The sequence below is a fragment of the Aspergillus ruber genome (genome assembly GCF_000600275.1).
Source record: "Aspergillus ruber CBS 135680 unplaced genomic scaffold scaffold00003, whole genome shotgun sequence".
Lineage (NCBI taxonomy): Eukaryota > Fungi > Ascomycota > Eurotiomycetes > Eurotiales > Aspergillaceae > Aspergillus > Aspergillus ruber.
Window position 1 is genome coordinate 1,219,299 of NW_024467299.1, and position 27,822 is coordinate 1,247,120.

Consider the following 27,822-nt stretch of genomic DNA (forward strand, 5'->3'; position numbering starts at 1 on the left):
TTGACCTCGGTATGACTCAAAACGGTATACTGAGTAACCTCACCCAGGCCCCGCACTACACCGGAAGCTAGGAAATACGGCGCATTCGCAATTCAATGAAAGCAACCGGGTTATACCATGCCGGTCATACTGCCAGAGAAAGGTATGCCCCGTTTGACTAAGGTGGAACCATTTCTAGTCCTACTCCGTGGCCGGCTTCATAAACGACAGAATCTGCCGAACTGAGGCAATATCGCTCTTGTGAGATTGAACAGTCAATAAAATGGGTCTATTGTCGCGGCTGCCACAGCAAGTCTTGCCCACACCATCTGGATATTCCCTCATAGTGGAATGCTCAGAGAAACCAAACTGTGAACGTCTATAGCCATATCCCGGCCTAGGTGGTAGCACACACGATTATCCCTCAATTCGCAGGCGCACCATAACTGTCTCGCTCCCATCCCGAGATCTTGCCAACCTACTCCGGAGTATGTGTACTGTTGCGGTCTTGTGCCATGACGCGAGTGCACGGTCGTTGTTGCAAGTGAGATCTCACTCTGAAGGATAAGTCGACTGAAGATGACCTCCGGCGGCCCAACTGGTAAGCGACATTGATAGGATCCTGGTACGTATTCTGCAGTGCCCCCTGTTCCCCTAATGTACTCCGGATTGCAAAATCTCGATCTGTACAGCCAGCCAATCAACGGCCAAGTTGGTACATTAAAGGCCCACCACTCGCACTAAACCGCTTCGGTCGATTATAGATCTCATTAGTCACCTCGGAGACTTTATTTTCTTCAGTCGGCCCGATTCAAGGCATGGAATGAGGCGGTCTCAATGGCACGGTTAATCTCTATTCTTCCACCGCGGAACCCTCAGGTCAATTCGCCGGGTTGATTTCAAAGCAACGGGATTCGCCATTAACTCGCGGCCATAGTATATAAAGAGAAGACGACGCGCCGTAGCTTGTAGTCAGTAGCCACCATTATCTCTTTCTTCATACTGTAACTCGGAAACACCATGTCTCTCCCTGACGTCGACATCAAGCCCGCGGAGGGTATCTCCTACTTCACCCCGGCCCAGGAGCCTCCTGCGGGAACTGCAGCCAACCCCCAGACCAACGGCCAGGTCGTCCCTAAGCTCTTCCAACCCCTTACCATTCGGGGTGTGACATTCCCGAACCGCATTGGCGTGAGTGATCCCGTTGAAATCTTCGGTTAAGACATATCCTAACGTTTTTGCACAGTTGGCTCCTCTCTGCCAATACTCCGCTCAGGATGGCCACATGACCGACTGGCACGTTGCCCACCTTGGTGGCATTGCCCAGCGTGGCCCCGGTATGATGATGATTGAGGCCACTGCAGTCGTCCCCGAAGGCCGCATTACCCCGCAGGACGTTGGATTGTGGAAGGACTCTCAAATTGAGCCGATGCGCCGTGTGATCGAGTTCGTTCACAGCCAGAACCAGAAGATCGGTGTTCAGATTGCCCACGCCGGCCGCAAGGCTTCCACTGTTGCTCCCTGGGTCAGCTCAACTGTCGTTGCGACGGAGAAGGTTGGCGGATGGCCAGAAAACGTCAAGGCCCCCAGTGATATTCCCTTTGCCGACTCGTTCCCGAAGCCCAAGGCCATGACCGAGGGGGAAATCGAGGAGTTCAAGGCAGCCTGGGGTGCTGCTGTGAAGCGCGCTATTGCTGCTGGCGCAGACTTCATTGAAATCCACAACGCCCATGGATACCTCCTTTCTTCGTTCCTTTCGCCTGCTGCCAACAAGCGGACTGACAAGTATGGTGGCTCGTTTGAGAACCGCACCCGTTTGCCTCTCGAGATCGCCCAGTTGACCCGTGATGCCGTGGGCCCGCAGGTTCCCGTGTTCTTGCGTGTTTCGGCAACCGACTGGCTCGAGGAGTCCCTCCCCGAAGAAAGCTGGAGGGTGGAGGATAGTGTGCGCTTTGCGGAGGCTCTTGTCGCTCAGGGTGCTGTCGATCTGATCGATATCAGCTCTGGAGGCGTTCATGCCGCGCAGAAGGTCAAGTCTGGCCCTGGTTTCCAGGCTCCATTTGCTGTGGCCGTCAAGAAGGCCGTCGGCGACAAGCTCGTTGTTGCTACTGTCGGGGCCATCACCAACGGCAAGCAGGCCAACCGGTTGCTTGAGGAAGAGGGGTTGGATGTCGCTCTGGTCGGACGCGGTTTCCAAAAAGACACAGCCACAGTGTGGACATTCGCCCAGCATTTGAATGCTGAGATCTCCATGGCCAACCAGATCAGATGGGGCTTCACCAGACGGGGTGGCACTCCTTACATCGACCCCTCCGTGTACAAGAGCTCCATCTTCGACTAAGTGTTTTGTTTTTGTTTTAGCCTGTGTATAGACTATGATTCCTGTCGGATATATATTGATAGACTGATTTGTCGACAAGCCCCTTTATAATTGAAAATAGACGTTCTAATCACATTTTCCCGGTTTAAGCCCGCGATTTAAATAGAGTGACCTTGAGAACCCGAGTGGTAATGGAGCATCGTCCGGTGTCGGATAGTTATATATCTGAATTGGCTCTGTAGGCAACGTTCTGTTCACATTGTTTCTAGAAGAAGGTCAGCAACGAGGCTCAACCAACACAGGAGCCATGGGCACTCACAGATAGCAGGATCTCAGTTGTTGACGTTGAAGTCGTACAGCTTATGTGACTGATGTCCCGTGACTGTCGCGCTTGCGGCTTACCTTTTTAGGAATAGCGGCTGGGCATATGCCTCCAGGCAACTTCAGTTTTAACTCCTGACATGACAAATGCATATTATCAATTGGATATGTTAATAAGTATAAAGCGACTATGTACATGCTTCAAATATTGACAACTCGATGTTTGTACAGATCACGGAAGACCCGGCGTGTCAGCAATGCGGAAGACATACTTGACGGCGCTAGCCTTGTTCTCCTTCAGGTCCTTTAGTGCATCCTGAACTCCCTCTAGGCCACCGGATCTCACTTCAAACGGATGTCCTGAGAATGTTCTCTGTTGCAGGCCCCGACCAATCCAGCGGCAGAACAAGAAACACAGGTCCCGGCAGTCGTCAGCCCCTCCCTCCTGGTGAGCCGAGCTGACCCAGGTATTGGTTGCAACGGCAGGAGACAGGTCTGGGGGGCTGGCCAGAACGTGGTTGACATTGCCTCCGGAAGTGACAACAGATCTTAACACATGGGTGCTCTCCTCCAGAACGATGGTGTCCAGTGCATGTCGGATCTCCGCCCCTCCAGCAGCCTTCCGGATGTCCTGGATGGTCTCTTCGGGCCCATTGCGATAGTCGACAATGCAGTCACCTTTGCTCGAATCAAGGAACTGCTGAGCGTAGTGTGCTCCTCTACCAGCCACACCAATGATGGGATGGATGTTGCTCTTCTGTGCGAGCTTGATAGCAAATGCACCAACAGCCGTGCTAGCACCATACACAATGAGGGGGGTGGCATTCTTTGCTGGTGCCCAGGGGAAGGGCAGCGCCAAGTGGTGATAAAGCGCAACGACAGCTGTCAACCCTGCGAGTGGTATAGTCGCAGCTTCTGCTAATCGTTAATAACCGACAACTGTCTGCAGATCTATGGGAGTGCTGACATACTTACCCTCAAAGGATGTCTCCTTTGGCAGGTGGAAGGTTGTGTGACTCCATGCCAAAGCGTACTCCGCGTACGAACCGCCAGGGGCAAGCATTTCATGGAACGCCGCAACCCGGTCACCAGGCTACTTGGTCAGACTCAGAGGAACTATGCCACAGTTCATTGTTCGGAACTTACCTTGAACTCGACCACGTTCTTGCCCACTTTCTCGACGATACCTGCGATATCATCGCCCTGGTTGACGCCCTCCCGGACTTGCGAGTATCGCTCGAAGAATGGATGTCCGTCAACGGCGGCAATATCAGGCACTTTCCAGTCCTTGGGGTTGGAACCAGACACAACGACCTTGATTACGACCTGATCATCGTTGGGCTCGGGAATGGGGAGGTCAATGATCTTGACGGCTGGACCAGCCAAGTTGATTGCGCTCTTCATGATGTCGAAATTCAGATTACAATTGTAAACGAAATGTGCTCTCAGCAACGGGGTGATACCCAGCTACCACTATATTTATATATGGCGCATACCTGGTTGTTTCGCTTGGTAATCATGTTGAGATCATCGACCGATTGTTACTCGGTATCGACCCGGAGACATAAAAACGCATATGTTCCGTTATGCAGAATCGGCCGACTTGCCGAAACCGGATTTATCTGTCTCGGCCAATCATCATGGGGGACCGAATTGGCAATGATCCTGGAGGATGATATCGGGATACCGATAATTTGTAGAGTCAGGGTATGGTGTGATAAGTCACGGAATAGAAGAGAATTAGAGGATCGTGCTTCGGGTCACAAATCCTTCAAGGCGTCAGGGTTTCTGTCCAATCCAAATAAATACCGAGCCCGAGACCGACCCCGAGGCCGACTTTCGATATACGAGGGGACTGGAATCTATATAAACAAAGTCCGCCTCGCTTATGGATACAAATTTTCGCAAGCAAAAAGGTTGGCACACACATCAGCAGAATGCCCCAAATCAACAAGGTATGAACTCCATTCGCTGTGGTTGAGATTACTTGCTCATTAAGACAGGTCGTCATCATAGGAGCAGGCCCTGCCGGCCTCGCAGCTGCTCTTCGTCTTCATGACATAAACAATATCTCCGTGACGATATACGAGATACGGGAGCAACCCACCCACCTTGGTGGTGCTATCAATATTCCAGCAAATGGCCTGCGTCTCATTGACCGACTGGGAGTGTACGAATCACTTCTCAAAGGAGGCTCTATTATACCACAGCTGGTCGTCCATTCCATTAACGGCAACGAACTGGGTCGCCTCGATTACATCGCTAAAATCAAAGCCAAGACGGGTTATGAATTTATTCGCATCAAGCGGACAGTGGTTGTAGACGCCCTTCTCTCCGAAGTTCAAAATCGTGGCATACCAATCCATTTCAACAAAAGCCTGGTGGCTGTCGACGAGAACGCAAAGACAGGCGCTACGATTACCTTCTCGGATGGGAGCAGCGATACGGCAGATCTGCTCCTCGGTTGCGATGGTATTCATTCGGCTGTTCGCAAGCTGCATGTTGACCCTAAGATCAGACCCGAGTACTCCGGAGTCTCATCCATGTCATCTATTGTTCCCATGCCTACTGAGCTGGCCGGGATGCACACCACTTTTACATCGCAAGGATCCGTAGTGGTTGTTCCGTGTGCAGAAAACTCACAAGAGAAGAGTTTGTTTTGGTTCCTGACACGACATATTCCGGAGCCAGACACGGCGGACAAGAGGGATGGGTGGAATGAACATCGCGAGAAGGAAGTCGCGGGGTTCAAGAATACACTCGAGGAGGTAACCAGTGAGGTCGGCGGAGATTGGGGATCTTTTCTTCGTGCTGTCGTGTCTAAAACCGATACAGTCAATTTCTACCCCATCTACCGACTTCCGCATGGAGGCGTCTGGCACACCAGCCGGTGTGTCTTGATCGGTGATGCGGCGCATGCTATGCAACCACACGTTGGACAGGGCGTGTCCATGGCGCTGGAGGATGTATTCCTCCTATCCCGACTTTTGAAGAAGGAATCCTCCCTGCAAGAAAGTTTACGCCAATTTGAGACAGTCCGTCGTCCACGAATCGAGGAATTCGCGTCCCAGGCGGCCAACAATGGTAATAGGGCCCGTCAAAAAGGGCCGTGGCAGATGGCCATCACGGAATGGGGAATGTGGGCATGGTTCCGGGCTCGTCGGGTGTTTAGCTCGTGGTCGTGGGGTTTTCGCGAGGAGGAATGGACTTACGATATTGACAGGGTTGATATTGATTATTTTGATGCTTTATAGAGGTAGTTTATACCAGAAATTACTATCTACGGTTCTGTAGTGTAATGGTTATCACTTTGGATTCTGATTCCAACGATCCCGGTTCGATCCCGGGCAGGACCTCTTTCCTTTTTGATGATTATTTTTGTATTTTCATCTTTTCTTTTTGTTCAGCACGTGTAGTTTAAAAATTTCCTTACAAAGTAGTCTGTTTTTAGTGCGTATTATGGTACATTCTTGGTCTATTCAATCTATATACTCTATCGAGACCGGAACCACTGAATTCATATACAGTTCAAAAGGAAGAAAGATTATCGAAAAGTAAAGGGACCTGCAAGGGAAAAACGCTCAAAGCTTGCTCTTCGGAGCACCGACCTTCAATACATTCTCGTTCCATGGATACGGGTCGAAGACCAAGTCGTTGACAGGGTTCTCCTGGCTCGCACGTCGGAAGAGATCAGGATACACTTCGCCGTCGTACCGACCGAGACTGCTGTCGAGTTGCCAGTCAGGGATCTTCCATGCGTCTACCAGACGCACGGCATGCGGGCGGATCTCGTCAAGGAGCTTCATGACGGCGTTGGTGCGGGCGAGGCCGATCTGGCGGGTTGTGACAGCGCTCGAGGTGAAGAACTCGGACGCTTCGCGCTCGAGGGTGTGCAGCGCGTGGAGGCGGAAGAGATTGTGCAAGAGGCTCAGGGTCTCCGGGTCGACGGCGGCAGCGAGCTGGGGCGAAGAGACGGCTTCGTAGAAGTTCTTGACGACCAAGTACTGGGAGTGTGCGGTCGACAGGCGCCAAAAGTCTACGAGAAGGCTGTTCCACGAGCGGTTCTCGACATCGCGATGCTTGAGAGCATCGAAGGTCAGGTGTGCTGTCCGCCAGGCAAAGGCGGCGACAATGTCACTGTCGACTTCTAGCACGTCGAACGATGCGCCCTTCTCCCGGCGATCAAGGTAGCTCTGGAGAATTTGGCTGGTATCGTTGTTGGGGGCCTTGCCGGACAGCACTGCGCGTGCAGATTTGAGCAACTACAACCGTCAGTAAATGAAGACAGTCAGTTCAGAAGGATGGCAACTTACGTATCTTGCAACCTGTTGGGTCAGCATGTAGTTGTCACCCTCCCAGGTCAGAGTGGGCAGGTAATCCGAGTACCACGGACCGATACCACTGTAGCTGCTGTATCCGTGTCCACCGCAAGCACGGCGGCAAACCTCGAGACCTTCACCAGCGGTGGTACTGGCAAGAGCTTTGAGACCGCAAGAAGTAGCGTGGAGGTCCGCAAGCAAGTCTGCGCCCGCGCGCAGCTGCTCAGGGCCAGCGCCACGACTGTCCTGGTCGGGCTGGCTGGCCGCCTTCATGCGGTTTTGGTTCTCTTCATAGAGCTTCATCATTCCCCGACCAGTGAAGTGCAATGCGTACATGGCGGCCAGGAGGGGTAAAAGACGGACTTGGACCATCTTGTAGTTCAATACTTGGTTTTCACCCTTAGGCTCGGTGGCTTCGCGGTCCTGGAACTGTCTCCGAACAGCACAATAGCGGACGGCAATGGTCACACCGCGGGCGAGGACACCACCAGCCTGCAGAACGATGCTGGAGCGTACCCAGGTCATGGTCCCGTAGAGCAGGGATGGCGATGCGGGACGAACGTATTGGTTGGTCTCTTTGTCGACGCGCGTGAAGCGGGCCAACATGTTGACATGGGGGATCTTGTGGTTGTTGAACAGGAGGAACCCATTGTCCATGGTGCTGATACAGTCAGTATCCTGCTACCAAAGCTCAGCTAGACCGCGGTACTCACTTGTATCCAAACTTGGGCCCAATGTCGCCCACATACACATTCTCCAGAGGCTGATGAGTCTGCAAATCACGGATCTGAACGACAAATGGGTGAGGACCAAGGTTCTTGCCACCGACGTAGAGCTGCGCCATGACGACAGCATGGTTGGCCGTCCGTCCTAACGATCCAATCCACCATTTCGACGCGGTCAGGGTCGGGCTGTTGATAGTGAAGGTCTTGTCGTCGGGGTTATATGTAGCCGTGGTCTCCAAACCACGGACGTTCGACCCGTGACCCAACTCGGTTTGTGCGTAACATCCGACGATCTGGTACTTTTGCGCACGTTCGAGGAAAAGCTTGTGCTGTTCCGGTGTCCCCTGTTCCCGCAGTGTCACCTATACATAGAAATACCGGTTAGCCACCGCCCTGTACAGGGAATGCGAATGCAACATACCAGGAACATAGTTGAGTGCAGGCCATATGGCGTCGGTTCACCGACCAGCTCATTGGCCGTGAGAACCTCCTCCGTCGTCCATTTGTGCTGCTCCGCCAGTTGCTGCAGTCGCTTCCCCTTTGCCAATGACCGTTGGATCCGATCCACACGGCCCAGGGAGTGGTTCTGCGACTTGTCAAAGACCTTCTCGGATTGCAGGAGTCCCAGAAGGCGCTGTTGCCGCTCCAGAGCCTCCTTTGTGTGCAATAATTCTGCGAGTCTGCCCACCGCGACGTTCGACTGGGCGCGTTCTTGTGTGAGCAATTCCGAGCCTTGCGGGCCGGCGGGCTTCAAGGCCTGGACCCAGGCCGGGGGAGGGTTTGGCATGATGATGGCGATTGAGGTGGTAGAGGTGGTTGTACAGGAGAGAGTGGGAGACCAGGGTTAAGAGAGAATCCGGGGGGGACGGAGAAGAAGGACGGGGTTGATAATAAGAGTAAGAGTTGAGCAGAACACGAGCAGATGAATTGCAACCCTTTGACGTTGATGACACTCGGCCGAGGATGAGCGGATGTCCATATGCGGTAATTGCCTCGGCTCGGGAGCAGTCGCCATATCCGCGCGTAGATGCCTTGTCCGCAAGCTCGGGAAAAGCAGGCCGGGGGATTGGATCAGGAGGCTCATGATACAGCCAGGCTGCTGTAGAACTCTGCCCTCAGCAATGTGTACTCGGAGATCACCGGTCCCGAGTCATGGCCAGCCGACCGAAATCGGCCACGAAGCAGCAGCTGATCCGAGGCTGTGTGTTATCTGATAATCAAGATCTGCATATGATGCATCCTACTGGTAGGCATGTACAGTGTGATTTCTACTGTAAATACAAGAAGTATTGGAGTCTGAGATCAAGTGTATCTTGTTCTCACAGTTTGGATGGGTGATAGTATCCACTACACCCCCCGGTGGATCTTGTTCAACCGCGGCAGCCCCAGCCATAATATCAGGATCCCCCCGGACAACCCCAGAATAAACGGCTGGAGAACTTTCACCCCCTTCAACTGGGCAATAGCCCCCACAGCAAACGGAAGCACGGCCGCGCCTCCCCCACCGAATGCGGCAGCAAATCCGATCGAGCTCACATGCAAATGCCGTGGCAAGAGCTTTGTCGTCACCACCACAACCGCGGGGAATAGCGGGCCCAGAAAGAAACCCTGAAGGGCGACGGCGACGGCAGATGCATAGAATTGAGGGACTAGCCATAGGACGAGGCCAAATACGATTGACAAAACAATGTAGGCCTGGAGAGTCAGCCATCGAACATACATAGTGGATTGTATCATACCGAAACGGAGATTTTCTCCCCCACACGAGGCGTCACAAAACCCAACGCCACTCTGCCGACTGTAATCCCGAGCCAGAAACCAGTGGCCGTCATACCACTGGCAAATGCGGGACCGTTTCGCACCTGGGTCATAAAAGTCACGATCCATCCTCCCAGCGCGACCTCGACACCAACATATCCCAGGAGGAACAAGGCACAGAGCCAGGTCACACGTGACGACGGATAAGTGAACAATGCTTGTCGCAAGCCGCCCTTTTGATTCCCGACCTGTGCTCGTGCGGTGGTTTGACGAAACACAGCGCTTGTGGATTTCCAAAAGGTAGACGTGCAGAGTACGACCTCGACCGCGGCACATGCAATCTGGACCGGTTAGCACTGGGCATGTCAGACAAGCCGAACTGACGTACCATGATATAGTAGAAATAATACCACGGGCAATTGGCTTTTGTGATGAGCGATGTAGCAGCCAACGGACTCAACACGGCACCGACGCCATAGAATCCGTGCAGAAAACCCAGTATCTCATCCGCCCTGGCCATATTGCCAATCCATGCATTCCAAGCCGAGTCCGTGAGTCCATTTCCGAATCCTGCAAAAATGAACGAGACTACCAGAACCGGATAGGGTGGATGGAGAGAGTTGACGATATACGCGACCAAGTGGCATCCCGGAGCCAGCAGCGCGACTCCCCTCTGGCCAAAGGCATTGTGGATGCGATGGTTAAACAAAGCGGCGAGCACGTATCCACCCAGAGGAGACAGAAACACCAGAGAGACGATGGTGTAACTGAGGTCATAATAAGATTCCAGCTGTAGCAGTCAGCCGTCTTCTCGCTTCTGCATCGAGTCCGGGAGCGAAATGGGTCATACATAAGGGATCAAAGCCTACTTGGTCAGCAAGATTCCCTGGCATACGTGATAAAGATGGACATACACCATAGGCAGCATCATTTGCTCCCGACACGATAAAACTCCAGAAGGTGGCTATGAGACGGGCAATGTTGTGTCGGGGATAGTTCCATCTCTCCAAGGCACTGACAGCGGTCGCCGGAGGATCATTATCACCATTGACGGGATTTTCCGTTTCCAATGCCTGTTCTGGTGCAGGCTGTACTTCAGATGATCTACCATCTGGCTCCAACTGTGTCATACAGATTGTAGCCATGGTGTTTGGTACTCTGCCAATGCGCCTGTTTCCCGTGGACTACAACAGATATATATCCAACCCCGCAAGCACTCCCCACGTCGCCTTTCGTCTACATCCATCGAGGATGTGGGGACAAGATGCCGAATCATTTCTCCGCTGCATCGGATCCTGGCCGTGATGATTGGACCAACCTCCCTCCAGACGAGCTGTTCTGGGCCCCGGCAAATCTTCGGGCTTGGCTGGGAGATTCAGGGTCCATTGCGCCGGCGATATTGGCTGCTTTGTGGCTATGGACCGATGGAGGGAGTTGACAGGATATTCAGACCTTCAGGGCTGCCAGGTTATCGATAAGACCCAGATGCTCAAGCACATAGCCGGCTTTCACATGACAGAGCGTGAGGTCCACTTTCACATGAGGCTCACAGCTGCCAGGTTCAACCACGGGACTTGAATAGTAATGCTCAGACGGAGAAAGGGAGATATGTGAAGAAGTTGGGGGTTATCATGGAATGATTCTTGTGCAGTCGCCGGTAGCAATGCGGACAATCAGATGGTATGGTATGTGAATACCGTCGGAAAGGAAAACAACCACCATATGAACAATATATTCGGTCGGGAGGTCAAGCTCTCGCAAATATAGACCATCTAAATACATTAATATTACTATGATACCGCTAACTCATGCAAACTCCGTAACGATGGGTATTCGAGGTCGAGAAAAGAAATGCGTCCAACCATTGAAGATACAGAAAGAACAAAAAAGGAAAAAAGAAAAAAAAAATAAAGAAAAATAGCAGGTACGTTTACTGAGCCCGTATTGCCTGCTGTGATTGTGGTCGCTGCTGCTGCTGCGGTGTCATGCCCGATCGCATCACTGGCGACTGCTGGACCTTTTCCCAATTATGCAGCATCGCTGTGTTGACAGTCGAGATACGAACTTCTCCGCCAGCACGAGCGATCATCTCCTCCTCGTAGGACGAGATGGTATCTGCTTGGCTTGCTTTGCCGGAAGCAAATTGCTTTACGGCCTCTGCCAGCTTAGCAGCGTCCGTTATGGAATGGTTTAGGCCCTGGCCGCGTTGGTACGTCATGGCATGGGCTGCATCGCCAGCCATGGTGACTCGGCCTCCATGGTTGTCCCAGTGGTGATCCTTCCCGCCTGGATCGAAATCCGACAAGCCCATGTACCACACCTGGTGGTCATCCGGTAACCAGTCGAATGCACTTTTCCAGGGGTCAGCAAAAGACTTGGAAAGCTCCTTCACTTGCTGCAACCGCTGTGCGTTGGTCCAATTGGCTGTCCGCTCCTGCTCCTCCAGCGGGGAATGCCATGAGATATAGAAGAAGAAGGTCCATGTCGAGGGGTCGTTCGGATCTTGGATGTCGTGCATACCAAAGAAAGAGAAATACCCGGCCGGATTGATGCCCGCGAGGTACAAGGGATGAACCTTGCGCAAGTATCGAGCCTGGTCAGCGCTGTATCGTGCCTGGACAAAGGTCGCACAGTACGGAAGACGCTGGGTACTGCCATTGCCGGGACCCAGCAGCGTCTGTCGCAGGGTCGAATGAGCGCCATCAGTCCCAACGACCAGATGCGACGTGATTGATGTGCCATCTTCGAACCATGCCGTGGCCAACTTCCCATCCTTGGAGTATTCCATCGAGCGCAGCTCCTTCCCGTAGCGAATGTCTAGACCTTCTGCGAGCAGACCGCGGAGTTTGCGACGACGAAGACGATAGAAACGCTGGACGGGGATCGAAGCCATCATATCACCCGACTGGGCATTGTAAAAGTTGAGGGAATCGTGGTCGGCGGTGGGCGCATGGGGATCGACCTGGACGGATTGAATGCGATCCCACAGATGATCGGGCACGAGGGAGTTCAGGGAGGATGCACCCCAATGCAGACCCATATTCCAGTCGCGTGAACGAGCATCCAAGCAATCATATTTTTCGACGACAACGCAGGGGATTCCGGCCTGGAATCAGGCACATTAGTGGAGGTTGCACGGCAGATAAATAAGCAAAAGTTACTATAAAAAAAGCAATGCACGTATAAAGAGTATAGAGATATAAATATAAATATAAATACACAATAGCATACCTTTCTCAATCCTTGAGCCAACGCTAGACCCGTCGAGCCTGTAAACAGTCAGAATCACATTCTGTATATCAGAATCACGGTCGCATACCAGCGCCGACAATCAGCACCGTGACGGGACTAGGGTCTACAGGATTAGATTTGCCCATGACAAGTGCCCAGAGATTCCTAAAAACGTTCATGGAGCGCTGGCGACGATGCGAAGAGCGAGGGAGAGGGGAGCAGGGAGAGGGAGCGGACGCCATGGCGAGACTGAGCGCGAGTTGAGGTTGACAGAATAATACATAAGTCAGTGAACGCCCAGTTATCCCTCGGCCGTTAATCTCGAGTGAATCAGCCACGGCCGATAGAGCGGGACTAAGGAAAGAGAGTCCGAGCATGCCTAATATCAGTCCGGTACAAGTAGCTCTACCAACAGCCGGACATGCTGACGGCATATCGCATGGTCCTCAAACAAGAACCCCTTCAGTGGAGATGGCCATCATGCCATCATGCCTCGCTGTGCATTAATTCGCACTATGGCAAAGTGGAGATACGATGCCCACTTCGACTCGTGGCCGGGAGGGACTTGTCTGCGGGTTTCTCAGCCATCGGAGCCGTGTATGGTGCATTTGGCGGACAGCGGGTCTGCACTCCTGCACCGGCGGCCAGGATCGGCTGGAATGGAAGACGATGTATCGTGGAAGGGGAGTAGAAGGTTCGGCCGTCGCTGAGACGGTTCTTTTCACTCTCGACAGGAGATGCCCGGGGGTTTGCGAGCCGGCACTCCCGTATATGAACACTGCTCGGTCTTCGACATATTACATATTGATACGCGATACGGAATAGTGGCTGATCCCCATTGATATTGCTTTTCCCATCGATCTCGTATACCTCGTGTTCACTCTCGTCTCCTCCCCGGTTGCTCTTATCCTTATTCAGCCGTGAAGAACTGGTGGTTTGTTTGCCAGAGCAAAGTTTGTGCCACCGGTGGAGGAGAGTCAGGTGACCGGCGCTTTTCAAAGCCTCCCAGCTCGCCTTGCATTCTCGATTCAATTCAAATCTCTGGTTCATTCATTTTAGCCAAATCATCTATTCAAGTGTTCGACGCCTCGTGGCTACCCGGAGTGCAGATCTTCGTCATGATGGCTGCTCCTTCTAGGCGCTCCAACTCGTCCACTCCGGTCCGGGACAGCAGTAATAATGCCAGTGCTCCGACCACAAGAGATTCTTTCTATCACACAACCAGCGAAGAAGATGACGACGAAGGGCTGGAAGATGTGGACTACCGGGACGACGATTTGGACTCTGCATATGGCGACGATTCCTTCATCGGGGACGATACCAAGACCCTGTCCTGTTTTATCACCGACTACCGCTTCGAGTTCGGCCGGCGCTACCATTCCTACCGCGATGGTGCGTACTGGGTATGTTGGTTCGAACACCGATAGGGAAGAGAAGTGCTGACGGCATAGGGCCCCAACGACGAAACGGCAAACGAACAACAAGACGTCGCGCATCACATGTATTACCTGACCCTCGATGGGAAACTCCATCTCGCCCCCTTGAAGAACCCCCAAGAGATCCTCGATGTCGGCACCGGGACCGGAATCTGGGCTATGTGAGTTATCAGCGGAGATCCCACCGATCGGAGTCTTGGACTGACGATCCGATCCTTTTCGACTGCAGAGATATGGCCGATGAATACCCCAGCGCCAAGGTCACCGGAGTCGACCTCTCCCCGATTCAGCCCTCCTTCGTGCCTCCGAATTGTGTTTTTGAAATCGACGATATGACCCTGCCTTGGACCTACTCTCCCAACCAGTTCGACTTTATTCACATCCGGGAAATGTTTGGCTGCATCCCCGACTGGGACGAGTTTTTCCGCCAATGCTATACATCTCTGCGGCCAGGGGGCTACGTTGAAGTGGTGGAACACTCGGTTGAGCCGACCTCAGACGACGGTAGCGTGGGACCAGACCATTTCTACCGACTCTGGGGCGAGACGGTCGTGCAGTCCGGAGTCCAGTTCGGGAAGACCTTTACCATCTGGAGCGAGAGCGCCGAGCGTCTCAAGCGCGCAGGCTTTGTGGACGTGGTGGAAGTGGACTACAAGTGGCCTATGAATGGGTATGTCCCTTGTTTCCCGGGTGTATCCCCGGACTGATCGCTAACTGACGGTGCAGCTGGAGTTCGGACCCCAAAATGCACGAACTGGGCCGATGGAATCAGTTCCGACTGCACAACGGCGTGGAGGGGTTTATGCTGCGTCTGCTCACCTCGACCCTCGGCTGGCCGTATGATCGCGCACAAATACATCTGGCACAGATGCGAGCAGCTTTACGAGACTACAAGACCCGTGCCTACCTCCCCGGAACGGTCGTCTACGCGCGCAAACCGGAATCACCTGTGCCGTGCAGAGACTAAAGTCGCGGGCGGCTTTTTACAATCTCTCTTCTCTTCTTGCATATTCCTTTATGATCATATTTTAATCATTCGGTCGGCGAGAGTCTGTTTTGTTGTTGGAGGATTGCGTTTTCCATATATACCCCTGATGTATACCATGCCCGTCATGAACTGTGCCATACTTGAGCTGCCATTTGTATTTACGTTGTATTTATGCTGTTTTGCATATCTAGATTTGAACGTTGACTGTATAGAGTAATGACAACGGTTGTCGAAGACCGCGCGGAGCTCGTACAATTCGTTACCTTCGACATGACACTCGTATTCGAATGCGGCTCACTGCGCCGCGACTACCGGTCACCAATGGCTTCTCTGATTCGCGGGATGAGACGATCAACATCAGTGCGTCCGTCTGCAGCGGCTAGTAGGACTGGGGGGACGAGGCTGTCCCCCCCCTCCGAACTCCCCTGTTCCCCCAGTCTAGATAAGGCTGACCATGGCCAACGTCTTCTGCAGGAAAGAGAGCCATTGAGAGTTGGTATCTTGACCATCGCCATTGACGATTCTTGACCATGGAGAGGATTCACAACCCGTTCCCCGCGTCTTTGCGCTGTGCGTCTCCATATCCCCTGCAAATAACGCGCGAAGAGATTGCTGATAATGGCGTTACCAGGCGAGAGCAAGAAATCCATGCGAATCCTCGAATCCTTTATTCGACCATCGTCTATTGGTAGTCCGGGGTTATCGCTTCCTGCTCATGTCCTGGAGAAGGCAAAGGTACAGAATATCTGCAGCGAACTGACTGCGACTGGCTGAATTAACGGGTCCGCAGGGTTTAGTTATCTTCACCGTGTTTCGCATCGGCTTTCTGGGCTCAGCTCGATTCGGATCGGGGATTATGGTCGCGCGTCTCGACGATGGCAGCTGGTCGCCTCCATCCGCCATTACAATTTTTGGGGCTGGATTCGGGGGCCTGATTGGCGTCGAGATGACCGATTTCGTTTTCGTCCTCAACGATCCCCACGCCGTCCGGACGTTCTCGCAGTGTGGAAGTGCGTTACTGAGTGCCAACCTCTCAACGGCACTCGGGCCAGTTGGGAGAAGTGTTGAGATGGGCGGAGGAGCAAGTGCGAAGGGTGTTGCAGCGACGTTCGCATACTCGAAATCCAAGGGGGCATATGGAGGGATATCTCTTGAGGGGGCGATCCTGATCGAACGAAGATACGCCAACCGGAAACTCTACAAGCAAAAGGTCAAAGCGTCGCAAGTGCTGACGGGTGCTGTCGCGCCGCCGCCGGAAGTGAAGCCGTTGATGGACATACTGGCGCTGGACATCTTTCATCCGAAGCTCAATGCCGCGACGCTGTCTCGTGAGATGCCACCCGATGATACAGTCGAACTACCAGCTCAAGGAGAGCACCAAGTGTCAGAGCTGCACACGGAACCATCTCAACCGGTATATGAGCTGGATGCTGGGCCAGCTCCTACGGCTTCCACGGCTCCCACGGCTCCCACGGCTCCTACGCCTCCTACGCCTCGCGTTATTCAGTCGGAACAATGACATGCGCAACGTTGGGGTTTCACTTTCCGTATTACACCCTGTCCCGTGCCTTGTTTGGACTTCTGACCGAAGAAACTTTCTGTACATTATACCGTAGTCAACGACATCCCTGCTTTACTGATATGTATATATCCCAGCTTCACATTGGTAAGACTATACTTCTGCCGTCACCCTGGCCGCAATGAATTCAGTGCAAGCAAACATTTCCAGACATCAGCGCGCTTCTATCGGCGTTTTCGAAGTGTTTATGCAGCCTTGACGCAGGCAACCCTGCCGCGTTTCCTCTTTGGGCGGCCCTGGTCAGGTAAATTGGGTCCTTCCTGTCGTCAAGTAACGACGTCCAAGAACCTCGCGCCCCTGGAAATGCCCACAAAGCATCTGTGAACTCCCGGTCAGCAAACAATGATTCGACGGCGAGCAGATTGGCTCTACCAGTCAAGGAATCTGCTCCAGAGTCCAGCACGGCTGTAATCCAGCAATTGATTGCCAACTGTGATCCAGCCAGCTTTGGCCGCGGAAACAAGGACGTGATGGGTCCGGAGTACCGCACCTGATACTGTTGCATGTCCCTCCTGGCTGTCATCCCCCCGCCAGCGGAGAAGAGAAAAATTCCTGCTTAGACCAAAGGATCTCGGATGAAGCGGGCCGAGTGGAGAGAAAGGCAACATCAGCCAGAGAGTAGTGTACGAGGATTGATATGGGGAAATTAGTTATAGCATTAGCTGAGTCAATTATGAATGATGATTCTGTATCTGCGAGGGCCACGTGATGTAACAACACGGAATTCCGAACACGCCAACCGTCGTCTCCGACCTCCGACATTGTCAACAATTGAGAATGCACACCAGAACAAACCCTTCCAGAAAGAGGCAACGCGCCCCGCCCCGTAAGAAGGCCTGCAGTAATTGCACGAAATCCAAAGTTCGCTGCGATCTCGAGAGACCGGCTTGTTCACGATGCCGATCACGAGGTCAGAGCTGCGAGTACTCTGCCAATGTGGACGTGAGTCCGTCTGTCGATGCTTCGCCTGCGATGGAACTCGATACAGCAGTGATCGGGATTCCGCAGCCGGATCGGGCGGCGGACGTGCCGGTTGAGTTTCCTTTCGGTGCAATCACGACCGCCCAGAACAAGCCGCAGACAAGACCAGACCAGAACAACGGAGCTAAGCTTGATCTGCGATTAGTCGACTTGGCACCTAGTGCTAATGCCGGGCAAATTCGGGACCGCTGGCTGAGGCCTTACATCCTACCTTCTTTGGAAGATGAAGAGATCCCCAAGGCATATCACCCGTTCACTCTGCAGTACATCGCACGGATATTATGTACATATCCCCGTTGTATGCTCAAAGATGGTGGTCTGCCGCCTATTATCCACCGCGCGCAGATAACAGGAAAGGAAATGCCACGCGCACTCGCAAATTGCTATAGCTTGGTGCGGATGTGGGAGCAGGCGGTGCCGGGGAGTGAGGCAATGGTAGTCGGTATAGTAGAAAACGAGATGCGACGGTTGGCTGAAGAGGTATGACCTTCCCTGTGTTTTGCAAGATATGTTCTGATCAGTATAGCCTCCGAGTCACCATGACTACGAACTTCTTGCGACATTCCAGGGATACCTGATCTATTCGATTATGATGTACTTCGCTCCCATCTGTGGCCCCTCCGTCGTGAATGACCAGGTTATAATGACTCTAATGGAAATGGCTTCACGTACCGCAGGGAATGGCCTCTTCTGTACCGCTGAACTTTCTCGGTCACGGCCAAACTGGGAATCCTGGATTGTGGCGTCTACAAAACGCCGTGTTATTCTGGTCATGTACCTCTTCAGCAGTGTATATAATGCTGATCGTCTTCTTCCAAACTTCGTTGCTGAAGAACTACGGGGTATGTATGCACCAGAAAGCAGGTCGTTATGGGATGCCGTTGATCGCGAAACATGGACCAAAGAGTACGACCGTCACTTGCTTCATTGGGAGGATGGCATGCTGGAGATTTCGGAGTTGTGGAGATCAGTAGAGACTTCTTCTCCCCCACGGCGAGAGAGAATAGAGCGCTGGGTACAGAAAGTGGACGAATTCGGGATGATGATATTCGCTGTTTGTGCTCATATCCATGGATGTTGATCTCCTAGTATGCAAGTATACTGCTCGGAATTCCGAGCACCATAACGCAGCCAAGGAGCAGTCGCCAATCATTTGCCAAGTTGCGCTCGGAATTCCGAAGTGAATGTCACGGCAAGTGTGGCGTCGCTATTATTTAAAGGTCAACTTTTCAGTCAACACCCAAGCTCAACAAAAACTTATCATTAATCCTAAATCAACTTATCATAATGGCAGCCTATACGACAGACCACTCTTCTTCAGTCCTCCAGACACACAGTTGGCGCACCGTCGCCAATTCAGCACCACACCTCCTGCCGCATATCAAACCCAACATGACTATCCTCGACATCGGCTGCGGACCCGGTTCAATCAGCGTTGATCTAGCCCGTCACGTACCTCAGGGACATGTTACTGGTATCGAGTACATATCTGATCCGCTGGACCAAGCACGAAGTCTTGCGGCAAGCGAGGGAGTCACGAATGTCGACTTCTGCATCGGCGATATCCATTCGCTCAGCTTTCCCGACAGCAGCTTCGACATTGTGCATGTCCACCAAGTTCTGCAACACATTGCGGATCCGGTCAAAGCACTCCGTGAGATGCGCCGTGTTGCCAAGACAGATGGTGGTCTTGTTGCCGCGCGCGAATCGGCGCAATACACATGGTATCCGGAAAACGTAGGAATCGAATCGTGGTGGAATTTGACCGACAAAATGTCAAAGGCAAAAGGCTGTAATGCCTGTTCCGGCCGGTACATCCATGTCTGGGCGCGGGAAGCGGGATTCGATCGAGAGAAGATTCAGAAAAGCGCGGGGTCGTGGTGTTTCAGTAGCCCTGCGGAGAGAGCGTATTGGGGAGGATCCATGGAGGGACGGGTAAAATCTTCCGGTCTTTCGAAGACAGCAGTGGGAGAAGGACTGGCGACGCAGGAAGAGTTGAATGGAATGGCGCAAGGCTGGAGGACGTTTGTCGAGGACGAGGATGGTTGGTTCGCGGTGCTGCATGCAGAGATTCTTTGCTGGAAGTAATTGTCATATAGTTTAACTATCTATACACCCATGGCGTCCTCTTTGCGTTGGAAAGTTTGTAGAAGCGAGGATCCTTTTTCGGATCCCGACTAACGATATATATCTGCCATCGGGCCAACGACTGGTCATAATAACCGAAATTTTCGCCAAAATTCACACAATTCTTTGCGACTACGATGAATTTTTCGAAAATTCCCAATGAAGTAGGTTACCTGATCTTTCTGATCTCGACTACGAGAGCGGAACCAGTGCCCTGTCCTAAACAAACCGGGGCTTACACCATGCAGTGAATCCCTTGTATCAAAATAACGTGCGCCATGGACACAATTCAGCCCTGACATGGGAGGTTATCCGCGCATGCACAACCACGGTTCAGATGAGCCTGAATGAAGGGGTTCCGTTTGATATCTGCGACGAGTTCTTGGAGTGGAAACCGACGGCCCTGGCGGCCATCCACGGCCAGGGAGCAATCTTGCAACTACTCGTGCGAGACTGGCGTCAATCCGAGCCCGAAAGCAGGTTGGGGCAACTCAGCCAACGAGCATTATGAGCCATATGAGCCAGGAAACTCTCTCTCTCTGGCAGCACAACACGGCCATGAGATCGTTCTCCGCTTCCTCATGGATTTGCCGAACTGAGCGGACATCGATTTTATCGCCTTGTATTAGGGGCGTACTCCATTGGCACTGGCAGCGGCGGTAGGGCAACTCTCTATTGCTCGGCTTATTATTGACAATAGGGCACAGGCTGAGGCTCTCGATAACAGCCAAGCCATCCTCTAGCTCTGGTAGTGGACGCAGGTAAGCATGGTGTGGTACAATACCTGATCGATCATAAGGCAGCTGACCGAGGCCATACCGAGACTGTGTAGTTGTTTGCACATGGGGCTGACGCAGCGGCCACCGCGTTTTGGAATTCCCGAGTTGAGCAGCGTAGTTGACAAGTTTGGATTTGCCTAGTGAAGGAGGTATACTAAGGCCAGACATATCCACAGATGGCGACAAAAGCAACCTGAACACGCCCGCCACATATAGAAAAGAACAGAAAGAACCCATCGCCTGCCGACCACGGACATACACTGGAAGATTTCTACCCTCCCAAAAATGGAAAAAGAAAAGCGGAGCCAAGTAAAGTATGTTAAGAAAGCCCGCGCAATCTTTGTAGCAGTAGTGAAACTTCATGATCGGCAGCATCTTTTCTTCCATATAATGTGAACGCCACATCCAACTTCTTTTGCCAGGTTTCTTGGATAATAGCATGCCTAGCAAGACTGGAATTGCTGTCTGTCTCGAAACATGCCACCGTATGTATTAAGCTCGGTCTAAGCCTTTCGATCATGAAATCGTCGAGCAATCCCTCTTCTTCGAGCAAAACATGAGACAGGAGATTATACACCAATCTAGATGAAAGAGGCAACCTGAAGGTTTCTGCGGCAATTTTCAGTTTGGAGTCGATAATGATTGTAGAATGCGAAATTTGTCTCTGCCCACCCAAGTCCACGCCAAGTAGAAGGTATTGCAGCCCCCGGATCAATCGCCGTCGCATGTCGCTAAGTTGTTGGAAGGGAGTGCCGGGTAGACACGCTTTGCAATCGCAAGCAAAACGCAGAGCTTTATGACGCTCATCTCTAATCATGCCTTCAAAACCTGTGTCATAACAGAAAGTAATCTCCTCGCCAGAGTCTATGTCTCTGGTCGCAAAAATTGAAATGATCTCCCCGCTAGGGGTTGGAACCTTCGAGTTGGGTAAACACGAATGGTTGAAGCGCGAGTGAAGAAGGAATAGGCCATAAGCTGGATGATCGTCGCGGTCTGAATTTGCCAGGTTAAACGAGTTTTCAGCGAAGGCTTCATTCATGCTTGTGAAAGGCCTCGATCCATTGTCGCGAAGGAGTAAAAATTGTGCTTTCTGGCTGGCTGACAATCGTTGAAAGGCTATAGCAACATGGTAATCCGTGATTTCTGTATGCGGCCTCCGGATCACAAAGAGGGGCTTTTCGCTCAGAATGAGAGATCCTCGGCCAATGCGTCTTGTGGCGAAAGCACCCCATCCTTTGCCTGGCGAGGGTTTCAGCTCGAATGATACATCGCTGGGAACTTGGAAATGGAGATAGGCTACAGCATATAGGAAGTTAGACACCCCTCCTTAATATACTGAACAAGGCAACGTACAATGAGTCGTAGACATGGCAGTGAGTGGTTGATGTTGTGAGTGGTGAGCTATGACGATAGGACTTGATATAACGGGATTGCGGAGCTGTTGACTTCCATATATGCCGAACGACTGATATGCTCACTGCTTTGACTGACCAACCAAAGCCTGACTATCGTGCCTATCTGTGACGTACAACTCATGGATGCCCGAGCATATGCATGGACGGATACGGCTAAATGATGATAGGACCGGGGACCTACGGCTATGCAGTTAGCATCCTTTGACTATGGTCACCGCATACATGCATTATGCACTTTGTACTCCTCTTGTTGTCTCTTTGGACTTCTTTCGCAACGGGATTCCCTTTTGCGCTTAGTTGACGGCCGCCAGAGTGTGTATAAAAAGACCTTTATGATAGATAGTTTTCTCAATCAGAGTTCTTCCTCTAGTCAATCCGAATAGTGCCTATGGTATCGTTCCGAGCATAAGAGTTGACACATGTACATGGATTGAAGTTCTGCATCGGCATTCATGCGACAATGAGGATTCCGGTGTCCTGTGATGAGATCTGATAGGTCGGATCAAAGGGATAGCATTAGTCCGACTAGCGAACCTCCGATATATGGCCAGCGTTCGCTACATATAGATAGACAAGCACTCAAGCACTCGTGTACTCTAGGCTACGTTAGATAGAGTATATCAATCATTCGTTTCAATTGGCTCTTCTACATATAGGCCTCGTGCAGTCGGATGATCGACTCCGGTTTCCCTTGAACCTCCGACGGAACCCATTTCAAAGATATCTATCTGTGCTCGACGCCGATCCTGTTGCAGCTCTTCGAGCTGCGTCTTGTCTATGTATCTGTAGATAGCCTGACCTGTAGCTTAACCTGTTCGTCAATTCCTAATATATCTGTACCTGACCCTGCACCCTGACATCCGGAAAGCGGCAGTTGTCACGGACAGATACTGTCGAAATAATATTTCTATCTAAACTAGGCAGCCTTACGACGAGAATGTCGAATCTGGAAAAGGACAAGAAGAGGAAACTTATCTAGAGGATAAAGATATTGTTCATAACCCTGTACGACAGGGTTCTACTCATGTCGGCTTGGTTCGGTGCTGTTTATCATATGATCACACAATGAGTAGATAGCTTTTCTTCGTCCTGCTAGACGACCTCCTTTCTTCTTCCTCTCCAGATTGGATATTCTCGTCGATGGCTACCTGTGTCAACCCCCAGAACAATGTTTGGCCAAGGCCGGCATGGAGCAAAGGAGCGTCAACAAACAGCCAGATCTTCTTCATACGTTCTCTGGGAACCAAAGATGTCACCAAGACCAGCAAGGAATGTCTACCAGCAAGGGATACCCCAATATATATAGCTTGGTTTGAAAGATTTGCGTTGAAAACATCGAAAAGAAGAGAAGAGTTCGGACAATGCGCCTGGCTTATGCGCCTCTCCGATTTCCCCCACGTCCTCCACGTCCTCCACGCCCTCCACGCCCTCCACCGCGATTTCCTCCACGCTTCTTTTCAACCCCACCACGGTCTCCTTGACCGGCTCCAGGACTTAGCATATCACGAGTATTGCCCCTACCAGGGACGCGTTGTCTATTAAGTTTGCTCTCACCCCGGTCCTGTCCGCTCCCATAATTGAATCCAGGCACGCCCTTCAGACCCATCTTGCCCACAACCTTCTTGTCCATTGGTGGAGGCCCAGAGCACGCCATGCCTTTAACGGCCATCTCATTTGCGAGTTGAACAAGACCGGGTTTGTCGAGGCGCAGCTGCTTCATAAGACCCGATCCGGCAAAGAAGCCTAAGAAAGATGAGTACGCACGTTGTTTTGCCTCCTCATCAACGTTGTACAGGGCCTGGGTGACGGCGCCGGCGCATGACGAAGCGTCCGCGTTGATAGCGTCGGTTTGAGGGTGAGGTTTGATAGGCAGGTGCCGATTGTTCTTCAAGAAAAAAGATTCGGTTTGTGTGAGGAGGATGATAGCGCGGCCGTCGTTGCCTGCGCGTGCTGTACGGCCGACACGATGAACGTACTGTTCGCCGTTCGATGGCAGACCGACCTGGATGACCAAGTCGACGTTAGGGAAATCCATGCCACGGCCGATGACATCTGAAGCGAACATGATCCCGGACGCTGCCTCCTTGAATTGAGCGGTGGTTTTTGTGCGAGCACTCTGGCTGAGCCTGGAATGCATCTCAAGCACTGCCAAAGGAGTTAAGTTCTGGGAAAATACTCGGGCGAAAAGGGCAACCATATTTGCAGTAATACCGAAGACAATGATTTTAGAGTTGCTTTTGATTTCGAGCTTGAGGAGGGAGGTGAGTGTGGTGAAGGTGTCTGCCACGGACGGCATCAGCACGTGGTACTGGGGAACTCTCTCATGCGTCGGTGCTTCATTCTTCTCAATTGTCGATATGGTAGTATAACCTGGCTTCAGCACAACACTGACCACATCTTTGACTTTGGGTGGAACAGTGGCTGAGAAGCACATTCCTTGCCAGCCAGCGCTCTTTGGAGGAATGAGCTGGAGTATTCGTTTCACGTCAGCTAGAAAGCCAGTCTCCAGCATCGTGTCGGCTTCGTCCAAAACCAAAGTTTTGATGTTAGACAACTTCTCAGCCGTGGCTTCTTCAGATAGGTAGTCCTTTAGCCGTCCGGGGGTTGCTACAAGAATCGACGGCGCCCCCTTCATGAAGCGCGAATGGGCAGACGCGCGCGCCGTTCCACCAACCGCAATGTGGCATTCGAGAGGCGTTTCAAGTTGCGATGTGAGCTGATCACACGACTTCGCAATTTGCTGGGCGAGCTCTCGCGTGGGAGTGATGATCAAGGTGGTGACCTGGCCGTTTGGTGCCGAATGGCCTTGGAGAAGGCAGTGCAATGAGGGTAGCAGAAAGGCGAGGGTCTTTCCAGTCCCAGTTTTGGCCTGCACAAGGCAGTCACTGCGCCAGTCAGGGAGTTCGGTCAAGACATGGTGCTGGACAGGTGTCATGAACTCGAATCCCATCACGTCGAGGGCTTGAAGGAGTTTGGAATGTAGCTTCCCAGCCATGGTAGCGTATGGGACGCCATCGTTGATTTCTGGATCTTGCATGGGGCGCTATTCAGGAATGTGCAGGTATTTCTAGGTTGTTTGATGAAACTCAACACGTGGTAGCACTCGGTGAATTAGTGTTGCTGACAGCAAAATGTTATATCATTGATATAATCACTATTCTCTAAGCAATGCAGAAATATATAGCCTGATGAAAGTCAGTAGAATATGTCTCCCCTTTGTTGAATCAATCTACAAAAGAACGTCTACAACAAAGCAAAGATTTGTAAAAAGAAATATTCTCCCCGGATCATCACGTGAGACAGATACGATATGATAAGGAATATGAAACGGGAAGCTTCGGGGTAGCGGTGCCGATTCTCCGGATAGCCGTACGAGACTGATGAAAGTCGAGATGGATTAATAGTTGATCCGATTACCGAGGCCGACAGATTCCTCATATACGGACACACTCGTCTAGATAGTCAAGCACTCATTCTACCATCAATGACATCTATAGATATCATTGTCACCCTCCGTGTAATCTAAATTTCCTCTTCTTATATAGCCTCGTGCAGTCCGGATAATCGACTCCCCGACTTCCCCGACTCGGAGTTAACCGCCTTATTGGTTTATCCGTTTCATTGGTTATGAGCCCGGGCCTACCATACTGACGTCTTAACAAACGCTTTGGTACCCCGGGGGCTCTATAGTCGCTTAACATCGTCTATAGACCGATCAATTGATCCCAACTGCGAGCCTCACCCTCGATTAGGCTGCGGCAAAGCCATGGCTAGCCGCGGTTAGCCAAAGCCAAAGCCGTAATTCGCGGGTTTGGTTAGCAACCCCCCAAAGCCGCCCGCACTGCGGGCGGTTTTGGTTAGCAAAGGGCTAACCGCATGAGAGCCATGGTTAACCATTGGGGCTGCAAACATTATAAAAATGCCAAGATTCGTTAACTGCGAGGGAGTGCATAAATTATGCATTTTTGATTGTATTTTTGATGTTTTTAGATGTAATTATTTACACATCTCTTTATCTTGAAAATAAACCCTTCAGGTTTGCACTTCTTTGTCTAAATCATGACTGGATTTCTTTATCCAAATCTTTACATTACAGCTTGTCTATCTCAAATCCAGCTGGCATTCTTGGTTTCTTCCGAATCCGCCCTGACCGCGCCTGTGTACCCTCTTCAGTTGGTATTTCAGGAAGTGGGAGACCATGATCAGCATCATCAAGAGCCTCAGATGTTCTCTTTTGAGACTGCCTTCGCTCTGCTTGCCTGCCTTGGGTTACTGCTTGCATGGAAGTGAGCTCATCAGCCTCATCCTTTGATCTATCCTCTGATCCACCCTCTGAATTATGATCTGCCATATATAGGCCTGGACATTGTCCTTGGGTAGACCCAAGTGGTTCTTGGGTATGAATCTCTTACCCAAGTGTCGGGTATGTGTCACAACCTGGCTTCTATCCCACGGGGGGCATTCGACCGAGCCTGAGTCGAATCAAGGCTTGGCGCTTAACTATGGGAGAAAAATACGGAGACTACCCTAGGCTGCGGCATATCGTACGACTTGGATGTGGTCACCACATCCAAGTCCGCAAATTGCGGATGTTGAATATCATCCCGATATCGAAGTCCAATTGCGGATATCCATTGGATATCCAACAGTATATGTTGGATACCCAACAAATATCCGCACTAGCATAAAATTCGCTAATTTACCCTATTCCAGACTATCAGGTGACAGTTATGAAGCTGACAAATCCCTGTTTTAAAACCGAACGTATTCATGTTTTGGTTATGACAATACTATTCTGCACTTTCCCCTACGTACTATATGAAATAATAAGAAATGATCTTGTATTTATCATCAAATACCATTAAAATGATAGATTTGGCATGGATTGTAGAGTAAATAAGGCATGGTTGCGAGTAATTCTATGATTGTTGGTTGATTCACACAGTCAGGGTGGAAATATATATTTAACATAGTGTGAGCTAAGTACATTTTCTAGCAAAGGACTACAGTATAACATTAATCTATGAAATTTCGTTGAATTCCATTTAAAATTGCACAGGAAGATAGAGAAAAGCATCATAAAGCTATATATAACCTTAAATTAACATGTCCGTATATAAAAGTAGAGAGAAAACTACACTCAAAAACCAGATTTGACAGACTTAATGGTGTTCATTTTAATTTTCATGATTGACGGATTTTGCTGATATCCGTTGGATATCCATCCAATATCTGTTGGATATCTATTGGATATCCAACAGACTATCCACTAAATATCCACTTCTGCCCGAAAATACCCAATTAGTGTCTGGTATTATTTATCCAACACATGTCAGGGTGCTGGGTCAGGTACGGATATATTAGGAATTGACGAACAGGTTAAGCTACAGGTCAGGCTATCTACAGATACATAGACAAGACGCAGCTCGAAGAGCTGCAACAGGATCAGCGTCGAGCACAGATAGATATCTTGTGTGGGTCACGTGCCTAGTCACATGTATACATCATGGCTGGCACCGTTAGGCTGACCGTTTGAGATGATATCTCAATCTCAAATCTCATCTCATCTCAGAAAAACTGAGATTGAGATGAGATTGAGATGAGATTGAGATCTGGGAAAAATTTTTGATATGAGACTGAGATATCAAAATTCTTGTATGAGATGAGATTGAGATTTGATATATATATTTGAGATGAGATTGAGATGAAATATATGATTTTGAGATGAGATTGAGATCTGAGATGAGATTTTGAGATCTCATTTTAGATAAGAAAGATAAGATATGGAGATAAGATATGATACCATGACTCATCTTAGCAGAATTTTCACCTTAAGTTTCAAAAATAGCCTTTCAAGCTACAAC

At 51.1% G+C, this 27,822-nt stretch overlaps 14 protein-coding genes and 1 non-coding gene across 15 annotated transcripts; 8 read left to right on the plus strand and 7 right to left on the minus strand.

Moving 5' to 3' along the window:
* The first annotated feature begins 851 nt into the window (after positions 1–851).
* Positions 852–2,471, plus strand: EURHEDRAFT_409077 (NADH:flavin oxidoreductase/NADH oxidase). The gene has a single exon (XM_040780998.1). It carries the CDS (start codon positions 1,265–1,267, stop codon positions 2,318–2,320), a length of 1,056 nt encoding a protein of 351 aa, XP_040642436.1. The 5' UTR covers positions 852–1,264; the 3' UTR covers positions 2,321–2,471.
* Positions 2,472–2,852: 381 nt separating this feature from the next.
* Positions 2,853–4,024, minus strand: EURHEDRAFT_374803 (zinc-binding alcohol dehydrogenase family protein; the record flags this gene model as incomplete). The annotated part of the gene is made up of 3 exons (XM_040778687.1): positions 2,853–3,535; positions 3,596–3,713; positions 3,767–4,024. The coding sequence occupies 3 exons, from the start codon at positions 4,022–4,024 to the stop codon at positions 2,853–2,855; spliced, it is 1,059 nt and encodes a 352-aa protein (XP_040642437.1).
* A 505-nt stretch (positions 4,025–4,529) lies between these two features.
* EURHEDRAFT_383841 (salicylate hydroxylase) lies at positions 4,530–5,874 on the plus strand (the record flags this gene model as incomplete). Its single annotated transcript, XM_040779598.1, has 2 exons — positions 4,530–4,575; positions 4,624–5,874. Exons 1-2 carry the CDS (start codon positions 4,558–4,560, stop codon positions 5,872–5,874), a joined length of 1,269 nt encoding a protein of 422 aa, XP_040642438.1. The 5' UTR covers positions 4,530–4,557.
* A 30-nt stretch (positions 5,875–5,904) lies between these two features.
* Positions 5,905–5,976, plus strand: EURHEDRAFT_t31. The gene has a single exon. It is a non-coding gene; the product is annotated as a tRNA-Gln (tRNA).
* Positions 5,977–6,201: 225 nt separating this feature from the next.
* Positions 6,202–8,451, minus strand: EURHEDRAFT_400000 (fatty-acyl coenzyme A oxidase; the record flags this gene model as incomplete). Its single annotated transcript, XM_040779970.1, has 4 exons — positions 6,202–6,882; positions 6,934–7,600; positions 7,653–8,026; positions 8,086–8,451. The coding sequence occupies 4 exons, from the start codon at positions 8,449–8,451 to the stop codon at positions 6,202–6,204; spliced, it is 2,088 nt and encodes a 695-aa protein (XP_040642439.1).
* Positions 8,452–8,901: 450 nt separating this feature from the next.
* Positions 8,902–11,002, minus strand: EURHEDRAFT_383843 (putative MFS transporter). The gene is made up of 5 exons (XM_040779599.1): positions 10,337–11,002; positions 10,273–10,287; positions 9,811–10,212; positions 9,404–9,763; positions 8,902–9,359 (listed from the first exon to the last, which is right to left on the minus strand). Exons 1-5 carry the CDS (start codon positions 10,565–10,567, stop codon positions 9,012–9,014), a joined length of 1,356 nt encoding a protein of 451 aa, XP_040642440.1. The 5' UTR covers positions 10,568–11,002; the 3' UTR covers positions 8,902–9,011.
* A 60-nt stretch (positions 11,003–11,062) lies between these two features.
* On the minus strand, positions 11,063–13,057 carry EURHEDRAFT_409080 (FAD-dependent oxidoreductase). The gene is made up of 3 exons (XM_040780999.1): positions 12,742–13,057; positions 12,654–12,691; positions 11,063–12,528 (listed from the first exon to the last, which is right to left on the minus strand). Exons 1-3 carry the CDS (start codon positions 12,893–12,895, stop codon positions 11,353–11,355), a joined length of 1,368 nt encoding a protein of 455 aa, XP_040642441.1. The 5' UTR covers positions 12,896–13,057; the 3' UTR covers positions 11,063–11,352.
* Positions 13,058–13,429: 372 nt separating this feature from the next.
* On the plus strand, positions 13,430–15,332 carry EURHEDRAFT_222860 (class I SAM-dependent methyltransferase). The gene is made up of 4 exons (XM_040778014.1): positions 13,430–14,056; positions 14,105–14,250; positions 14,319–14,759; positions 14,816–15,332. Exons 1-4 carry the CDS (start codon positions 13,772–13,774, stop codon positions 15,054–15,056), a joined length of 1,113 nt encoding a protein of 370 aa, XP_040642442.1. The 5' UTR covers positions 13,430–13,771; the 3' UTR covers positions 15,057–15,332.
* On the plus strand, positions 15,333–16,690 carry EURHEDRAFT_222861 (DUF500-domain-containing protein). The gene is made up of 3 exons (XM_040778015.1): positions 15,333–15,647; positions 15,709–15,812; positions 15,868–16,690. The coding sequence occupies exons 1-3, from the start codon at positions 15,608–15,610 to the stop codon at positions 16,594–16,596; spliced, it is 873 nt and encodes a 290-aa protein (XP_040642443.1). The 5' UTR covers positions 15,333–15,607; the 3' UTR covers positions 16,597–16,690.
* On the minus strand, positions 16,691–17,306 carry EURHEDRAFT_222773 (uncharacterized protein). The gene has a single exon (XM_040778013.1). It carries the CDS (start codon positions 17,177–17,179, stop codon positions 16,784–16,786), a length of 396 nt encoding a protein of 131 aa, XP_040642444.1. The 5' UTR covers positions 17,180–17,306; the 3' UTR covers positions 16,691–16,783.
* Positions 17,307–17,433: 127 nt separating this feature from the next.
* EURHEDRAFT_448139 (Zn(II)2Cys6 transcription factor domain-containing protein) lies at positions 17,434–18,718 on the plus strand (the record flags this gene model as incomplete). The annotated part of the gene is made up of 2 exons (XM_040783722.1): positions 17,434–18,117; positions 18,164–18,718. 2 exons carry the CDS (start codon positions 17,434–17,436, stop codon positions 18,716–18,718), a joined length of 1,239 nt encoding a protein of 412 aa, XP_040642445.1.
* A 206-nt stretch (positions 18,719–18,924) lies between these two features.
* On the plus strand, positions 18,925–19,725 carry EURHEDRAFT_447977 (class I SAM-dependent methyltransferase; the record flags this gene model as incomplete). Its single annotated transcript, XM_040783706.1, has 1 exon — positions 18,925–19,725. One exon carries the CDS (start codon positions 18,925–18,927, stop codon positions 19,723–19,725), a length of 801 nt encoding a protein of 266 aa, XP_040642446.1.
* A 1,137-nt stretch (positions 19,726–20,862) lies between these two features.
* Positions 20,863–21,912, minus strand: EURHEDRAFT_374812 (SET domain-containing protein; the record flags this gene model as incomplete). Its single annotated transcript, XM_040778688.1, has 2 exons — positions 20,863–21,839; positions 21,897–21,912. 2 exons carry the CDS (start codon positions 21,910–21,912, stop codon positions 20,863–20,865), a joined length of 993 nt encoding a protein of 330 aa, XP_040642447.1.
* Positions 21,913–23,330: 1,418 nt separating this feature from the next.
* EURHEDRAFT_374813 (DEAD/DEAH box helicase) lies at positions 23,331–24,953 on the minus strand (the record flags this gene model as incomplete). The annotated part of the gene is made up of 1 exon (XM_040778689.1): positions 23,331–24,953. One exon carries the CDS (start codon positions 24,951–24,953, stop codon positions 23,331–23,333), a length of 1,623 nt encoding a protein of 540 aa, XP_040642448.1.
* Positions 24,954–25,976: 1,023 nt separating this feature from the next.
* EURHEDRAFT_223122 (uncharacterized protein) lies at positions 25,977–26,305 on the plus strand. Its single transcript, XM_040778016.1, has one exon. It carries the CDS (start codon positions 26,018–26,020, stop codon positions 26,246–26,248), a length of 231 nt encoding a protein of 76 aa, XP_040642449.1. The 5' UTR covers positions 25,977–26,017; the 3' UTR covers positions 26,249–26,305.
* Positions 26,306–27,822: the final 1,517 nt, after the last annotated feature.

Coding starts and splice junctions, on each gene's coding strand:
- EURHEDRAFT_222860 (XM_040778014.1), top strand. CDS start 13,772: ATGATGGCTGCTCCTTCTAGGCGCTCCAACTCGTCCACTCCGGTCCGG. Junction 14,251..14,318: donor GGGACCGGAATCTGGGCTAT/GTGAGTTATCAG, acceptor TTTCGACTGCAG/AGATATGGCCGATGAATACC. Junction 14,760..14,815: donor TACAAGTGGCCTATGAATGG/GTATGTCCCTTG, acceptor CTGACGGTGCAG/CTGGAGTTCGGACCCCAAAA.
- EURHEDRAFT_409080 (XM_040780999.1), bottom strand. CDS start 12,895: ATGGCGTCCGCTCCCTCTCCCTGCTCCCCTCTCCCTCGCTCTTCGCAT. Junction 12,692..12,741: donor GGTGCTGATTGTCGGCGCTG/GTATGCGACCGT, acceptor GACTGTTTACAG/GCTCGACGGGTCTAGCGTTG. Junction 12,529..12,653: donor TGGCTCAAGGATTGAGAAAG/GTATGCTATTGT, acceptor GCCTGATTCCAG/GCCGGAATCCCCTGCGTTGT.
- EURHEDRAFT_223122 (XM_040778016.1), top strand. CDS start 26,018: ATGACTGGATTTCTTTATCCAAATCTTTACATTACAGCTTGTCTATCT.
- EURHEDRAFT_222861 (XM_040778015.1), top strand. CDS start 15,608: ATGGAGAGGATTCACAACCCGTTCCCCGCGTCTTTGCGCT. Junction 15,648..15,708: donor GTTCCCCGCGTCTTTGCGCT/GTGCGTCTCCAT, acceptor TGGCGTTACCAG/GCGAGAGCAAGAAATCCATG. Junction 15,813..15,867: donor ATGTCCTGGAGAAGGCAAAG/GTACAGAATATC, acceptor ACGGGTCCGCAG/GGTTTAGTTATCTTCACCGT.
- EURHEDRAFT_409077 (XM_040780998.1), top strand. CDS start 1,265: ATGACCGACTGGCACGTTGCCCACCTTGGTGGCATTGCCCAGCGTGGC.
- EURHEDRAFT_383843 (XM_040779599.1), bottom strand. CDS start 10,567: ATGGCTACAATCTGTATGACACAGTTGGAGCCAGATGGTAGATCATCT. Junction 9,764..9,810: donor ATTATTTCTACTATATCATG/GTACGTCAGTTC, acceptor TAACCGGTCCAG/ATTGCATGTGCCGCGGTCGA. Junction 9,360..9,403: donor GGGAGAAAATCTCCGTTTCG/GTATGATACAAT, acceptor CTGACTCTCCAG/GCCTACATTGTTTTGTCAAT.
- EURHEDRAFT_222773 (XM_040778013.1), bottom strand. CDS start 17,179: ATGACAGCCAGGAGGGACATGCAACAGTATCAGGTGCGGTACTCCGGA.